The sequence below is a fragment of the Vitis vinifera genome, chromosome 12, assembly GCF_030704535.1.
Source record: "Vitis vinifera cultivar Pinot Noir 40024 chromosome 12, ASM3070453v1".
Taxonomy (NCBI): Eukaryota; Viridiplantae; Streptophyta; class Magnoliopsida; order Vitales; family Vitaceae; genus Vitis; species Vitis vinifera.
In genome coordinates, this window is record NC_081816.1 from 3,652,243 (window position 1) to 3,669,749 (window position 17,507).

At 33.0% G+C, this 17,507-nt stretch overlaps 4 protein-coding genes across 4 annotated transcripts; 3 read left to right on the forward strand and 1 right to left on the reverse strand.

Moving 5' to 3' along the window:
* The first annotated feature begins 620 nt into the window (after window positions 1-620).
* On the forward strand, window positions 621-2,186 carry LOC100259140 (trans-resveratrol di-O-methyltransferase-like). The gene is made up of 2 exons (XM_002278154.4): window positions 621-1,426; window positions 1,695-2,186. The coding sequence occupies exons 1-2, from the start codon at window positions 656-658 to the stop codon at window positions 1,995-1,997; spliced, it is 1,074 nt and encodes a 357-aa protein (XP_002278190.1). The 5' UTR covers window positions 621-655; the 3' UTR covers window positions 1,998-2,186.
* A 2,087-nt stretch (window positions 2,187-4,273) lies between these two features.
* Window positions 4,274-5,497, forward strand: LOC100264316 (trans-resveratrol di-O-methyltransferase). Its single transcript, XM_002278113.3, has 2 exons — window positions 4,274-5,044; window positions 5,195-5,497. The coding sequence occupies exons 1-2, from the start codon at window positions 4,274-4,276 to the stop codon at window positions 5,495-5,497; spliced, it is 1,074 nt and encodes a 357-aa protein (XP_002278149.1).
* A 6,692-nt stretch (window positions 5,498-12,189) lies between these two features.
* Window positions 12,190-13,528, forward strand: LOC100242033 (trans-resveratrol di-O-methyltransferase-like). The gene is made up of 2 exons (XM_003633197.3): window positions 12,190-12,966; window positions 13,232-13,528. Exons 1-2 carry the CDS (start codon window positions 12,190-12,192, stop codon window positions 13,526-13,528), a joined length of 1,074 nt encoding a protein of 357 aa, XP_003633245.1.
* A 1,271-nt stretch (window positions 13,529-14,799) lies between these two features.
* LOC100247173 (trans-resveratrol di-O-methyltransferase) lies at window positions 14,800-16,402 on the reverse strand. The gene is made up of 2 exons (XM_002278021.5): window positions 15,591-16,402; window positions 14,800-15,320 (listed from the first exon to the last, which is right to left on the reverse strand). Exons 1-2 carry the CDS (start codon window positions 16,359-16,361, stop codon window positions 15,018-15,020), a joined length of 1,074 nt encoding a protein of 357 aa, XP_002278057.1. The 5' UTR covers window positions 16,362-16,402; the 3' UTR covers window positions 14,800-15,017.
* Between the last annotated feature and the right edge of the window lie 1,105 nt (window positions 16,403-17,507).

A 17,507-nucleotide genomic window follows, 5' to 3' on the forward strand; every position in this document is an offset into this window, starting at 1 on the left:
TAAAATAAGTCATCTATAATTGACCTCCATTGTTGATCAGATTGAGAGTATCCTTCCATTCTATGTCATACTATTTTTTAGGCAGGAATACAGCATTAAGAAAATATTTTTCCACAACTTTTTAGGCAGGAATACGTAATCCTGTTTCCAAACTACCTGTATAGCGTTTAAATTTGTTTTATGAGACATCATCTACATCTCTTTCGAAGTAACATGGCTCGACTAAAGAAATCTGCAAATCTCATTGCCTTATTCCAGTCTTTGAACCGTTCTACTTCTCCAATGATGTCATGAGATTTAGAAGAGATTTCGTTTACTGAAGGTATCAATCACATGGGTTCAGGGGATAACCCAATTCCCAAAAAATGAAACCATTGGTAAAGACAAAATAGGATGGGGGGGTGGGGGTGGGGGTGGTTGGGTGGGGCATGAGGAAAAATCATAGTTGGGTGGCTGATCATCTGCTGCATTATTGAAGGGTCGACCTCAATGATTATTACCTTATCGTTTTTAGTGTGACCTATTGTGGGTGAGCGTACCATTTTTGGAAATTTTATAGCTTCACAGTCCAAGGCCGATTGCTATATGAATAGATCAAGTCTCAAGGTAGGATTACGCAAAAAAACAACAATCTCAAGATATCACAGCGAGATACATGGCTTTGGCAGTTGGTGAGACATCGACTGAGCTACTTCATGCTCATGCTCATGTCTGGAATCATATATTCAACTTCATAAACTCCATGTCACTGAAATGTGCTATTGAACTAGGCATCCCAGACATCATCCACAACCATGGGAAGCCCATGACTCTTTCTGAGCTGGTTGCTGAGCTCCCAGTCAACCCAGAGAAGACGAAATGCGTGTACCGTCTCATGCGCCTTCTTGTTCAGTCTGGCTTCTTTACCAGGAAAAGAGTCCAAGAAAGCGGGCAAGAAGAGGGGTATGTGCTTACACATGCCTCTAGGCTCCTCCTAAAGGACGACCCCTTGAGTGCAAGGCCCTTCTTGCTTGCCATGCTCGACCCAGTTTTAATTACACCATGGCAATATGTGAGTGCTTGGTTTCAAAATGATGATCCCACTCCATTCGACACTGCTCATGGGCGGACATTTTGGGATTATGCTGGCCATGAACCCAAGCTCAACAATTTCTTCAATGAAGCCATGGCTAGTGATGCTCGCTTAGTAACCAGCGTGCTGATTAAGGACTGCAAGGGCATATTTGTGGGGTTGAATTCATTAGTTGATGTAGGGGGTGGCACAGGGACAGTGGCTAGGGCCATTGCCAATGCTTTCCCACACTTGAACTGCACCGTGTTAGATCTCCCCCATGTGGTTGCTGGCTTGGAAGGGAGTAAGAACTTGAACTACCTTGCAGGGGATATGTTTGAAGCAATTCCTCCTGCAGATGCTATTTTACTCAAGGTATACTGACTTAACCTTTTTGCTAAGAAAGACGAAAAATAGGAAAGAAGAAATGTTAAAGAAATAATTTATATATAGTTAGTTATATATAGGTTTATTTTGTCACATTATACTCTATATTATCACTGAGAAAGAAACATAAAAACAATTATAATTGGTCAACATTGGACAGTATTACATACATATGATAATATTTATGGGATTGTTACATAAATTTAGGAAATTGAAACTTCTAACTGTCTCTTATGTTGTCGCAAACAACAAGCAGTGGATATTGCATGACTGGAACCATGACGAATGTGTGAAGATACTCAAGCGATGCAGAGATGCGATTCCCAGCAAGGAAAAAGGAGGAAAGGTGATAATCATAGACATGATGATGGAGAACCAGAAAGCAGATGATGAGTCCATCGAAACACAACTCTTTTGGGATATGCTGATGATGATTGTGCTAACGGGCCAAGAGAGGAACATTAAAGACTGGGAGAAGCTCTTCTTTGATGCTGGTTTCAGTGGCTATAAGATAACTCCCATGCTGGGTTTAAGGTCTCTCATCGAGGTTTACCCATGATCAATATATATGTTGGTAGTAGTATGTGCAAATATATTTCCACTAAATAAACTCTGGTAAGAATGTTGTAGACCGTATCAAGTTTGTGTGTGCTTGAAGGAATAATGATCTCTCTCTGAGGCTATGAATAATCTCTGTTATGTAATTTGATATTTAAGTTCTATAATAAAGAAGTATTATTTGTTGTCATATTGTTTTATTTTGTATTAGCTGGTTGTGGAAGTTTGGCAAATTTCAGCTGCAGAAAAAAACCGTACCATATTTGGCTGGCAAGAATTGGTATATAAGTTGCCATTTGTTTTGAATCAGACAACTGTGGTCCAACATATCAACTAATGAATCGCTGAACTTTATATATGTTGTATATTTTGTAAACAAGGGTTTAATGATTTGTTAAGGACCAAATTTTACTAAGCAGGTTCTGACTTCATGACAAGGTTAGGTTGAAGATTATCTGAACTTTGTTTAATACAACCTTCAATTGTCTTAAAAGAAGCTTCCAACTGCTACTCAATTAATTTATTTGATCTTATGGATTAGAACACCTTGAGGTAAGACACAGAGTTAAAACCTTCTTCAGAAAAGTGGGATTAAGGTTTTAGTGGAAAAAGGTTGAGGAACTTTTTATAAGAGATAAAAAAAATTTAAATTTAAAAAGAAAGAAAGATGAAGAAGACAATTAGTGCATTTAGCAAAATGGATGAATTTTTACAATAAAAAAGAGAAAAAAAAATTGAAAAATGGGTGCATTTAGCAATGAGTGAATTTGCAAAATAGAAAATATAGAACGACTAAGAAAAAAAAGAAGATAGGTATATTTAGCAACCTGAATTGATTTGTAAAGTACTTGAGACATGCTACCCTTTTTGAGCACCTTGGGAGGAATATTTTTTCTTTTACAACCTTTAGCCGGATTGCAACAACCAAACATCCATTCTTCTTAAAACTGGGCACTAAAACGTAATTTTCCCCAAGTTTAAGGCAATAATCCATACATAATGAGCATTTATATTGTCAACAACCCCCATTATTCTCAATTGTTATTCCACCTTATCCACTTCATATACTATAAGGGGAATGGAAATGAATATTTTGTTTTCATTCCTATTTCTTAACGGATAGAAATGAATTTAATGATTCTATTTCTAACAGTTTGATGAACTTAGGAATGTAAGATTGGAATGATTATTTATTTCCATTCCAATGTTTGATAATAATAGGAATAGAAATGAAAAAGAAATAAATTTAGAATAATATCCTTCCATCTAATTTAAAATAATTTTTTTTATTTTTAAAAAATAAATTTTGAGAGTTTTTTGTTATTAAATAATAAGACTAAAAAATATATCTACTCAATAAATAAAAAATCATATAACCCTAATGTACAAATATTCAATTATCATTTTTATTAAAAATTTGAATAATTTGTCATGCTTAAGTAGTCATAAAATTATATTTTACCAATATATATATATATATTAATATTTAAATTCTCAAAGCTAGCAAATGTTTTTCCTATTTCTAAAAGAGGAAATAAAAGAATTCAAATTTCAGTCAAAACCCTAAAAATTAGAAATTGAAATTCTTTTTTTCTAAATATCGTGGAAGCTTTGGTTGATTAAGTTTGGGAGAATCACTTGTTGTATAGAAGTGGATAATGAATGAGTTTCTAGTTTTGCAAAGAAGATAAGCATCGAACTTGAAGAATAAGATAAAAGGGTAAAATAGTACATTTAGGTTATTTTATATTATCAAATGGGTTTAATGAATCAGAATACCACCTATTTTTTATGAATTCAAATCCGATTTATAAGTTAGATTTGATTTCTGCTTGAATACTTTTTTATTCAATTTCTGTCTTTTTAATATTTATTCAAATATAAGAATAAAAGAGAAATAAATGAGATGTTTATTCCCACTACTTACCATAACAAACACCCCCTTATATATATTCCCTTTAAAGATCAGTTCATTAGATCTATCAAATCCAATTTAATTAGTTAATTAATTATAGTTGACCCCACCTGCATGTAAAGTTAAACTGGGGCAAAGAAGGGAAAGAAAAAGATATCATCCCCTGTGCCATCACTTCACGTTTCTGTATCATACTGAATAGGCCAAGGTTCAGCAGAAAAAAAAAAAAAGATGTGCAACAATTCAAAACTGTAGATTCTTGTTACCTTTCGGGTGTAATTCACAATCTAGCTTCAAGTATCTATAAAGATCATTGTGTATGTAAGGAGTTGGGTGAGAGAAGAAACTTTGAAACGAATAATATGGATGTGGGTAGTGGAAAGAGAGCTAGTCTGCTGCTTCAAGCACAAGCTCATGTATGGAATCATACAATGAACTTCGTAAACTCCATGGCACTGAAATGTGCAGTTCGACTGGGCATTCCAGATGCCATCAACAACCATGGCCAACCCATTACTCTTTCTGAACTGGTCACTGCCTTGTCAATCAATCCAATAAAAGCTCCTTGCCTCCATCGTCTTATGCGCGTTCTCGTTCATTCTGGCTTCTTTGCTCAACAACAGGCCGACCACAATGAGCAAGAACAACTGTATTCGCTAACTTATGCATCTCGGTTCCTGCTAAAAGATGAGCCAACCAGTGGAGCGCCGCTCTTGCTTGTTCAAGTTGATCCGCATTTAACAAACCCCTGCCATTTCTTGAGTGATTGGTTCCGAAATAGTGATCCCACCCCATTCGTTACTGCATATGGGAAGCCATTTTGGGATTATGCAGCTCATGAACCAAAGTTTAACAATTTCTTTAATGAGGCCATGGCAAGTGACTCCCAGCTGATAGCCAGTGTGGTGGTTGGAGAGTGTAAGGAGGTATTCCGAGGGTTGAGCTCCTTGATTGATGTTGGGGGCGGCACCGGAACAATGGCCAAGGTCATTGCCAAAGCATTTCCACACTTGAAGTGTACTGTGTTTGATCAACCGCATGTGGTTGCAAACTTGCAGGGTGGTGAGAACTTGGAGTTTGTTGGAGGGGATATATTTGAGGCAATTCCTCCTGCAGATGCAATCTTACTTAAGGTACATATATGCATTTTAAATCTCCTCTTCTCTTCTATTTTCAAATTAGACTAAAATCTCAATAGATTTGGTGACATACAGAAAACATTTTTTATCTTTGGAGTTTTTAACATTTTGGTGTTTCTAATTTTGATTAAAAATGACAAACAGTCGATTTTACACAACTGGAGTGACGGAGAATGTGTGAAGATACTGAAGAAATGCAAAGAAGCAATACATCCAAGAAAGGACAAGGGAGGGAAGGTGATAATCATAGACATAGTAATGGAAAACAACAAGGGAGATGAGGCAGTAGAAGCACAGCTCTTTTACGACATACTTATGATGGTTGTGGTTGCAGGCAAAGAGAGAAATGAGAGAGAATGGGAGAATCTCTTCCTGGCTGCAGGCTTCGCGCACTATAAGATAACCTCGACTTTGGGTCCAAGGTCCCTCATTGAGGTTTATCCTTGACAAGAATCAAGATATTGTGCATGTATATGCAAAGAATTATGTGATTAAGCTCGCAAGTGTGAATTTTATGTGATTTAAGATTAAGCTTTTGAGTACTTGCATTATTAAATTAATATGTAACTTCATTGTGATATATGAAATAATAAGGTATTTGTTTTGTTCTATATGGAATTCTTCATTTAGTTCATCAAAGAACCTGATCTGAGTAGGGCCTGTTTAAGAAACCCAGAAAATTACTGCCAACATTATTGAGAGGCTGAATTCATTAAGCCCACTTGATTTTTTTTTTAATTAATTCTAGAAAGTGATAAAATGGAGACATTGCCAAAAAGAAAAAATAAATAAATATAAGAAAAATAAAATAAAGTTGAATATAAAGTTTGCATATCTTTAGTAAATTTATTGAATATGACCAAATGGCTACTATGATAACATATATAAACAGTTTTATGCTTGATTTGTATCCGCTTTATTTAGTGGAAAGGCCCCACTATTGGATCCACCTTGTTTGGGCATGATATTATGCAATGTATGGAGAAGAAAAAAAGGTCACATGAGGAATACATGTCAATTTATTCAAAAGTTTAATTAAAATAAACATACAAATTATTATTTTTCAAATTATCATTTCTATTCATGAATGATGGAGCATGTCATGTCAAACAATGATAAACATATTGTAATTATTTTTTAAATGTAATGAATTAAAATTTTATATTAAATAAATGATATGCTGTCACTAACATAATTAATTGATTCAAACCCAAGTGGATGTCAAGTTATCATGCGCTACTTTCCAAAGCATGATAATAAAATGTAGACAATGGACACATGATTCATATAATCTATCATTGTAAATAAAAATATCAGAGGAGGCATTTACCTACCTTGCCCGGCCAATTGGCTTGCGTTACTATATATAAGATTACTGATATGTGAAGCATCTTCCAAATCTGATTTGGAATATATTATTCCAAAGAAAATAAAAAAATTGATGCAAATCATCTCCATTATATGGACAAGCCTAGCTATGGCATTGAAAACAAGTTTTTGATACCAAACCTTCCATGTCTTCAATAACAAAGTTTTGACCAAAAAATACCCCTTTTTAGTAATCTATAAACTAGATTTGATTGTAAAATAATTCTCAATATAGTGCGTTTTTACTGTGTAAGCATTCACATCATAAAATCATAGTTAGTGATTATAATTTTGAATTTTTTTTAAATGATAAAAAACGTAATTACCAACTACAATTTTACATTTAACCTTAAAACCGTAAAAACCCTTTGAAAATTTTCAAATTTAATCATAGCCATTGAATTTATCCCAACTCCTATTCAAAGCCAAATTTCCAAATTAGGATTTAAAAGAAACATAAGAGTTGTCATTCACCTCCGTTTGTGTTCCTTATCCTTTTTAAATTAAGATTATTTGTTTACAAAGAAAATCCACTATGTTTTGAGATATAATTAGGTTTTCTTACAAAATATTGATGATTAATCTAATTCTTCGATTCTTCTCTTGTTATTGCTTTATTCCATTTTCTTTTTGATTGGGCTTTAAGAAATGGCTAAGATCTAGCATGGTGTTGACCCCAAGTGTATCTATACAGAAAGTGCATATATAATTGAAATGGGAATGTACTATTCAAATAGTCTAAGAGAGGATTGGTAGACTTGGACTTATTAAATCCTTGTGTTAAGTTATTTTTCTTCATAAAGCCGCTAATTTACTCCCATCCAAATATACCCAATAGAATGAAAAATTAGTGTGATTCTTAATTGAGGGCCTTTAATTTTTAATTTTATATTTTTAATTCTGACAAACCATGGAAGCACCCTAGTCCATGAACACCCTTCACAAGTTAAGAACCTGCAACCACTGTTTTCTAGAATTTAGTGATAATTTTTTAAATAAAAGTCTCCAATGATATTATGCAATGCATAGAAAAGAAAAAAAAAAAAGTGAACATATGTCATTAATTTATTCAAAAGTTTACTTAAAATAAACATAAAAATTACTATTTTCCAAATCATCACTTCTATTCATGAATGATGGTGCATGCCATGTCAAACAATGATTTGTAATTATTTTTTAAATGCAATAAATTAAAATTTCATGTAAAATAAATGATGGGCTGTCACTAACGCAATCGCTTGATTCAATTTCTTTCAAGAGAGAATATAATAAATACTAATGATTAATGTGGATGTCAAGATCATGGGTCACTTTTCAAAGCATGATAATAAAATATTGACAATTGAGATATGATTCATGCATCCATCATTGTAAATATAAATATCATAAGAGACACTGCCTTTACCACACCTTTTACCCACCTTTTTAGGCCAATTGGCCTCACATTACTATATAAGATTATTGATATATGAAGTATTTTTCAAATCAAATATATTATTCCAAAGAAAATAAAAAATAATAAAAAATTTAATGCAATCTTGCATTTTTATATATTGGTTGTTAGAGTTTGATGACCCAAATTTTATTTGGTCTGACTTGAAAAGCTCATGGTACGACATTTGGCCCAATCCCTCCACTATCACCATTGATCTTATTGGAAGTGCAGGGCTTCACCCCCATAATATGGACCTGCTTTGTTATAGCATATATATATATATACTTCCATTGTAACCGCTCGTTTGATGTAATGGATTTCCTTCTTCTATGCCTGGGTTTAAGTTTATTTTACATAAATCTATATGTTCTTTTTCTTTTTTTTTGTCGATTTTCGTTATTGTGTAATATATTTGATCATTTTTTTTTATGCGATTCACAATTCTCGCACTTTAATCACATTATTCAAATCTTTATTACATGTTTTATATCTTGCTTATCATTTTTATCTTAATCGTATCTTATGTGTACCTTTTATCACATTACTCTATATTCAACATGATGACCATAACCACTTCAATTAATTATGCATTTTTTTTAATGATTTTTAAAACTTTAGTGGAGATGTCTCTTATTTAAAACAAAAGGTGACCATCAAAATCTTGAGAAAAATCCAACAAGGAGAGACATGTGAAATATATAAGTCGCGTCATTCCAAAATCCTTCTACATAACATAGAGATAGAAAAAATAGAAATAAAATTGATGTGGATTGTAAAGATTAAATAATCAATGACCATTTGATCAATATTATAACATGATAATATAAACAATATTGTTACCTAACGATCCATTTTAAAATTAATGTGTCAAATTTTTAAATGTTTGGCACTGATAGACCACTCATTAACATAAGCAATATTAGGTATGTACACAACTACGTCAAAATTGAATCAATAGGATCAAAGTCATATGATATCATAGTATTTATTTTGCACCACCATTGCTTATCATAATAGCCAGAGATGATGGTAGTTATGTATATAAAGAGAGAGAGGTGGAATTAAAATTGATCAAAATTCATAGTGTGATATTAAAAAAAATCTAAAAATAATAAAATAATTAATAATAAATATTAAAGTGGTTTTATTAGAAAAAATATTATATATACGATGAAATTTGTGACATTTGATAATAATATACAAAACTTAAAAATATATCCAATAATAAAATGGTGACTTTATCATTAATTTTTATATAAAAAATTTATAATTTTATTTATAATGTTATATATATTTCTCTCGCATCTACTTCCTATAAAAGAAATAAAAAACACTCATTAAGAAGATTATAATTTTTATATTTTCAAAGATGAGTTTTATTTTAATTTATTTACTAAAGTTTTATTTTAATATTTTACTTTTTGTTTCTACATGTGAAAAATATGCGAGATACATCAAGATATATAAAAGCAACACTTCCTTGGTGCTCCTTTGCTATCAAATTCATACAAGAGGACTAAAGTTTCAGACCCCCACCATTGTAAAACGTTTTCAAAGCCAACTCTCAATCGGCTAAGTTGACACATTCTGTATCGAATCTATCTTATGGCCAAAATCAGGGGAAATTTTAATCCTTACCTACTACAATTTTGAAATTTTATTTTCTCCCGCAAAGAGGTCCTTTAGGGTATGACCTATAAAGAGCCTTCCAAATCTTGTCTTTTCATTATTGAATCTTTAATATTTTCCTTTACAAATAATATATTAAGTATAATTATATTAAAAACATGAAAAAAATAATAGGGGTCATCCTCGTTGTACACGGAGCCAACTTACATATTTAATATTCACAACCTTTTCTATTACATGACTTAAAGACATTTACTTTTATAATGTATAATTTAAGAATCCAAAGTTGAGGTTAAATAAAATAATATTCCTTGTTATCATTAGATATCTATTCCATATTTCATATTGAGCTTATCTCATAACAAAAATTTTGGTAAAATTATAGGATATTTTAATTCTTGTTTATTACATTATCTAAGTTTTCTTTTCTCCCACCGACTGGTCCTTTAGGGCATGGCCTACGCACTAAGCCTTCCAAATCTTCTTTCTCCATCATCGAATCTTTAAATTTTCCTTTCTCAATAATGTTATATTAAATATAATTATATAAAAATATAGAAATAATACAAGGCTAGGGTCATCCTCATTGAATTCATAGTCAACTTACATATTTAATGTTCATATCCTATTCTATTTCATGATTTAAGATATTTACTTCTATCATGCAGTACTATAAAAATTTAGAGTTGGGATTAAATAAAATAATATAATACTATTATCCTCCCTCTCTCTTTTTTTTTTTTTCTCTATGTGTATATATATGAATAATCTCATGACCATGGATTGGTCTTCTAAATTAACAATAATCTATTATTTGATAGTCTCTTTATCATTTTTCTCTTACTCCATGTCATATGGAAGCAAGTAATAAATAAGTTGCTTGGCAAAATGTCTAAATCAATAGAGAGAGGAAATTAAAGAGTTATATTGAGCAGAAATTATTAATGAGTTGGCAAAATGTCTATATCCATACAAAATATACTATCTCTCTATTAGACACTTCCTTTGTAACAATTGGAAAAATCTCTCAAAATACTATCTAAGTAGAAAAATATCGAAGACTTAGAAATAGAGTCTAAAGAAAATTTGAGCCAATTCTCAATAATTTTCACCTTGGCTCAAATTCTCTACATCTTCACATGTACACTTTCCCCATATTGTAAATTGTACTCCTTTAATAGGTTGGAATATCCAAACTTCCATGGATGACAAAATGAGAAATGAATGATGTTCAAGCAACAAAACTCATCCTTAGGAATACTTCGATCAACATATCAAGTACATTATCCTAGACATGGATCTTTGATATTAATACATGTTCTAATGAAATCCACTATAATTAATTTAATGACCTTTCATATCAACATATTTTATTTTAATCAAATAGTTCTACCATATTTCGTGTTGAGCCTATTTAATAATCGAAATTTAGATGAAATTAGAGAATATCTTAATCCTTGTCTATTACATTTTCTAAATTTTCTTCTCTCACATACAAGTCTTCTAAGACATGGCCTACACACTAAGCCCTCTAAATCTTTTTTCTTTATCATCGAATCTTTAAAATTTTTCTTTACCATAAGATATTAAATATAATTATATAAAAATGGAAATAATAATAGGGGTCATCCTCATCAAACATGAAGCCAATTTACACATTTAGTATTCATAATATTTTCTATTTTATAATATATGATATTTACTACTATGATACAATGATTTAAGAATTTAGGGTTGACATTAAATGAAATGATATACTAATACAATCATTAGATCTCTTTCTCTCTCTCTCCCTTTATATATATATATATATATATATATAATATCATAATCTATTATTTGATAGTCTGTCTCTCATTTTTTTATCTTACTTTGTCACATATGGAAGCAATAAGTAACTTGGCAATATGTCTACATCACATAAAGAGGAAATTAGTGAGTTATACTCAAAAAGTACTAATTACAACTCTAAAACTTTCAAATCCTTACGGTCTCAATTACATCCAAAATGACTCGTCATTTGAATCAAAATATCTTATTATATGATTTAATGATTATATAGAAATAGTTTATATAACCATATATAACCTATTTTTATAATAAAAACATATCTCATAAAAAGACAATTTCTTTGTTACAATTGGAAAATTCGTTGCAACATGCTATCTAAATAGGAAAATATCAAAGATTTAGAAATAGACCCTAAAGAAAGTAGGAGACAATGCTCAATAATTTTCACCATAACTCAAATTCCTAAACTTGAAAACATCTTCACATGTACTCTTTCCCCAAGATCATAAATTGTACTCATTTTATAAGTAGGAATATCCAACCCTACAATTACAACAAAATGAGAAATGAATAATGTTCAGGTAATGTCTAAACTTATCCCTAAGAATACTTTGGTCAACATATCAACTGCATTATCATATATGTGGATCATTAACACTTGTTTTTCAACACTTGTTTTCCCCGGATATGCAAGCATATAGGATGTACACGACCATAGGAATATGTCAGAGTCAAAAGTCGTATTGTAGTTTTCCCTTTTTCCTTTTCTTTTTCTTTTTCTTATGTATTAATTAATTTATTTATTTGTATAGTTTTATTATTATTATTATCTGGGAACATTCTAGCTATTGTTATAAAGGGATCAGTGTGTAAGGGTTTGGATGAAAGAAAGGGAAGGAAATTAGAATAGATTAAGATGGAATGTTTGGGAAGTCGAGAGAGAGCCACTGAGCTACTTCAAGCACAAGTCCATACATGGAAGCACACAACGAACTTTGTAAACTCAATGGTACTGAAATGTGCAATTCAACTTGGCATTCCAGATGTCATCCACAGCCACGGCCAACCCATGGCTCTTTCTCAACTGATCACTGCACTCTCGCTCGAACCAACAAAGGCTCCATGCCTCTACAGACTCATGCGTGTTCTTGTTCACTCTGGCTTCTTTGCTCAACAAAAACTACTCCATAACAGTGAGGAAGAAGAAGGGTATTCACTTACTTTTGCTTCTCAGTTCCTACTAAAAGATGAGCCTGTCAGTGGAGTACCATTCTTGCTGCTTCAGCTGGATCCAATATTAACCGCTCCATGGCATTTCTTGGGCGATTGGTTCCAAAATGAAGACCCCACCCCATTTCATACCGCACACAGGAAGTCATTTTGGGATTACGCAGTTCATGAACCGAAGCTCAACGATATATTTAATGAAACCATGGTTAGCGACTCCCGGCTGATCGCAAACATGATTGTTAGACAGTATAAGGAGGTGTTTGAAGGGTTGGCCTCTCTGGTGGATGTTGGGGGTGGCACAGGAACAATGGTCAAGGCCATTGCCAAAGCATTTCCACAATTGAAGTGCATTGTGTTTGATCAACCACATGTTGTTGCTAACTTGGAGGTTGGTGAGAACTTGGAGATTGTTGGAGGCAATATATTTGAAGCAATTCCTCCAGCAGATGCAATCTTACTAAAGGTATATGGCTTAAATCTCCCTTTTGTCTCCTTTGTTGAGAGAACACTACAACAATCTTCTCTCTAGTCAAGAGGTTTTTTATACACCCAAAAGTCATCTCTAAATTTATTCTACTTTATTTCCTCTATTAATGAATATAAAAAAATGAAAATAAAAAACAGGCCATATTGGCACATATTCAACAACCAATCACAAGTATAAATGTTTTCCCCCCTTTGTAGTTGTTATGTTTTGTGTTCCTAATTCTGATTGACATGATCTTCAGTGGATACTACATGACTGGAGTGACGAAGAATGTGTGAAGATACTGAAGAAGTGCAAAGGGGCGATTCCAAATAAGGGAGGAAAGGTGATAATCATAGACATGGTAGTGGAGAGCAACAAAGGGGATAATAAGGCGGTGGAAACACAACTCTTCATAGACATGCTTATGATGGTGGTAGTTGCAGGGAAAGAGAGAAATGAGAAAGAATGGGAGAAGCTATTCTTGGCTGCAGGCTTCACTCACTATAAGATAACTCCAGCATTGGGTTTAAGGTCCCTCATTGAGGTTTACCCATGATAATTCTTGGTTTAATTAGTACTTGTTTGTTTATTGCTCATGTATGAATCAGATTTGTGTGATCAGGTTTGGATGTCATGGATGTGAAAAATGTTTTTATAAATGAAGAAGTGTATATTTCCTAATCATGTCTTTAAATTAAGGAAGTTTTCTATGGTTCAAAACAAGGTCCAAGAGCTTGGTATGTGTGAAAGATTGTGAAAACTTCTTTGGGAAATGGGTTTTGAAATGGGAAAAGTAGATATATACAACCATGCTCATATAAATGATGATACTCTTTTATGAAATTTATATATTGATGATATCATATTTGGTTTGAAATGGGAAAAGTTGATACCACCTTGCTCATGAAAACAAAATGACTTATATATTGATTGATATCATATTTGGTTGTACTAATGAATCTCTTGGTCAAGAATTTTCAAGATGTATGCATAGTGAATTTCAAATTAGTATGATGGGAAAGCTCAAATTTTTCCTTGAATCTAGTCGTGCTTTTAATTCGTTGAGTTGAAGTTATGAAGTCCCTTTCTCACTGGTTGTGCATACTATGCCGTTCCTCTTGCATTTCTCTTCCACATTAGAGGTCGCGAAGTATGCTTGCTCTATAACCGAAAGTTTGGAATTGGAAATGCTTCAGTATGTCGAGTGGAAGAATCATAAAGATCCATTAATTCATTATTCGCAAGCTAGAGCTTTGTTTCACTACAGCAAGGCCCTAAGCTGGTTCTCTAATTGGTTTCCATTCTTCTTGTTGTATAGTCAGTTGTTCGACACACAATTGAGTACTATTGAGGTTTTTCCATCAGTTATCACCTTTTTTTAGCCTCCCTTTTAGATCCCAATTAGTTACTTGGCATTCTTAAATAAGTTTTTCAACTAAAAATATAAACACAAACCACTTAAATAGAAAGGGTAAAATTAGGAATTCTAGCCTTGAAGAGTCTCTCTTTCATAATTGATTTGGGAGACTCCTTTCATTGTGAAAAAAAATAAAAAAAAATCAACTCTCTCTCTCTTTATTAATAACGTGTGAGGAGTTTCTATTTAATTTTTCCCTCATTCTAGGCCCCAATCTTCATAAATATACCTTAAGGTGTTTCAATATGTGATCATATAATCCAACAGCGCGCTTAAGTCTGTCTTTCCAGGCGACCAGAAAGCTGTGCATGCTTTAAACCGCATCTTACAGTGGACCACCATTTCAGATCTATTTTGAAATAAACAAATTAACAAATAACAACTATTCACCAAATGTGGACCGGCGAATTTAATATTACAGAAAATGACATGCATTATTGGAAGTCTGACATATCTATTGTATGAAGAAATTCATAGCTTAACAAATATTATAACTGAAATCCATACAACATATATTTCTTCTGCCCAAATAATCCGAATAGAACCACCCTAATTAATTTTTATCTTTTTCAGCATATTTTATTAATTCCATCCCCTTAGATTTTCCATATTAGCTGCAATTACAACATCAAGGATAAACCTCGATGAGCGACCTCAAACCCAAAATGGGTGTTATCTTGTAGTGACTGAAACCAGCATCCAAGAAAAGCTTCTCCCATTCTTTCTCCTCCCTCTCTTTACCCGTGACCAAAACCATCATCAGCATGTCGAAGAACAGCTGTGTTTCCCTGGACTTGCAGTCTCCTTTCTGGTTCTTCATCATCATGTCTATGATAATCACCTTTCCTCCCTTTTCCTTGCTCGGAATTGCTTCCCTGCATCGCTTTAGTATTTTCACGCATTCCTCATCGCTCCAGTCATGCAATATCCACTGCTTGCAATTTGAATTCCAGTTAGAAATGGAAGTATGCATCATTAATTCAATCTATGTCCATGGACAAAAACTAATGGAAGACTTAGGCAAAAGGTAATGGAAGACTGTTTAGGCTATTTACAAAGTAGAAAGATATAAAACAATAACGAGATTTGGTAACTGGTGACTATTTAAAAGGGTAAAGACAAGCAGCGTTTCAAGCCATAATTTTTAGCATATTTGAATCCTGAGGAAGCTAAGTAACTGATAAGAGAAACTTAGACGTACCTTGAGTAAAATTGCATCTGCAGGAGGAATTGGCTCAAACATATCCCCTGCGAAGTAGTTCAAGTTCTTGCTCCCTTGCAAGCCAGCAACCACATGGGGGAGATCTAACACAGTGCAGTTCAAGTGTGGGAAAGCGTTGGCAATGGCCTTAGCCACTGTTCCCGTGCCACCCCCTACATCAACTAACGAATTCAACCCCTCAAATACGCCCTTGCCCTCCTTAACCAGCACGCTAGTGACTAAGCGAGCATCACTAGCCATAGCTTCGTTGATGAAATAGTTGAGCTGAGGTTCATGGCCAGCATAATCCCATAATGTCCGCTCGTGAGCAGTGTTAAACGGAGTGGGGTCATCATTTTGAAACCAAGCACTCACATAATGCCATGGTTTAGTTAAAGTTGGGTCGAGCATGGCAAGCAAGAAGGGCCTTACGCTCAAGGAGTCATCCTTTAGGAGGAGCTGAGAGGCATGCGTAAGCACATACCCCTCTTCTTCCTCACTCTGTTGGGCTCTTTGCGCAGCAAAGAAGTCAGATTGAACAAGAACACGCATGAGACGGTACACGTACTGGGTCTTTTTTGGGTGGACTGGGAGCTTAGCAACCAGCTCAGGAAGAGTCATGGGCTTGCCATGGTTGTGGATGATGTCTGGGATGCCTAGTTGAATAGCACATTTCAGTGACATGGAGTTGACGAAATTGAATATGTGGTTCCAGACATGAGCTTGAGCTTGAAGCAGCTCACTTGATATCTCACCCTTTGCCGGATCCATGTACCTCACACTTGAAAAATATAAATTTCAAAAATCATGTGTGAATTCTAGAGGTGGGTCGTTCAAATGTATACAAAAAAATGGTTATTCCGTCCACTAGATTACGCTGTGGCAGACTCGAAATCCGCCAGCACATGCCACTCCTGTTGGGTCCTTGTGCTTTGCAATATTCACTTATAAATTAATCATTAATTTTCTCTATTGGGTTAATTGACTGAAATCACCTAAATGGGACTAGGAAAGGGATGTACATACTATTCCCAGTAATATTTTAATTACAGCAGCCCCAACAAGTTTATCGTGTTTAATGGATATAAGAGATAAGTACTAGCGCATGCGCAAGACTGGGTCCGTCCTATCATTTAAGGGCAAAAAGATTAAGCTTCATGCCAAACGTTTTTGTTGTAGCTTTTATTTGTTTAGTATATATATATCTTTCATTAGGAAAACCATTTCCTCTTGTCTAACTAGTGTAACAAAATTAATTTATACTTGTGTGGGGTATTGGACCAACAAAATTGGTCCAGATGCAGATGGCAGAAACTTGGCCAAAAGCAAATATAAATTTTTGGAGGTGGACAAAACTTTTTATGGCAATGGCAGAAATATTTTTTATAACAAGAAATCTATACAATTGAAGATATCAAAAGATATGTTTCATGTGTCAGCAGTGGATTACGGATGATAATGACTCAAACCGGATGATAATGAACCAAACGGGTTAGCGTGTTTAAGAATTCCTTCCAAATTCTCAAATAATGATTTGAAAAGTTAATCAATCTAGATTTTCAATTATACTTTTCTTTTCTTTTTTCCTTTTATTCTTATCTAACTTCTGTTTTTTTTTTCCCTTTTACTTTTTTTACACATTATTACTATTAATTATTATTATTAAAAATAATATTACTATATTTTGATTATTACAACTACAAAAAACCCAAGAAGATGATTTCTATTTTGTTAATTCTTAAAGTTTGTAAGTTTTATTAAAAAAAAATCTTTTTTTTAAACTTTTTATACTTTATATACTACATTAAGACAAATTAAATTATTATTGTTATTATTATTAACACCTCATTAATATTATTAGTTATGATATTAGTTTATATTATTAATTTTATTACTAATATTATATTCAAGTTATAA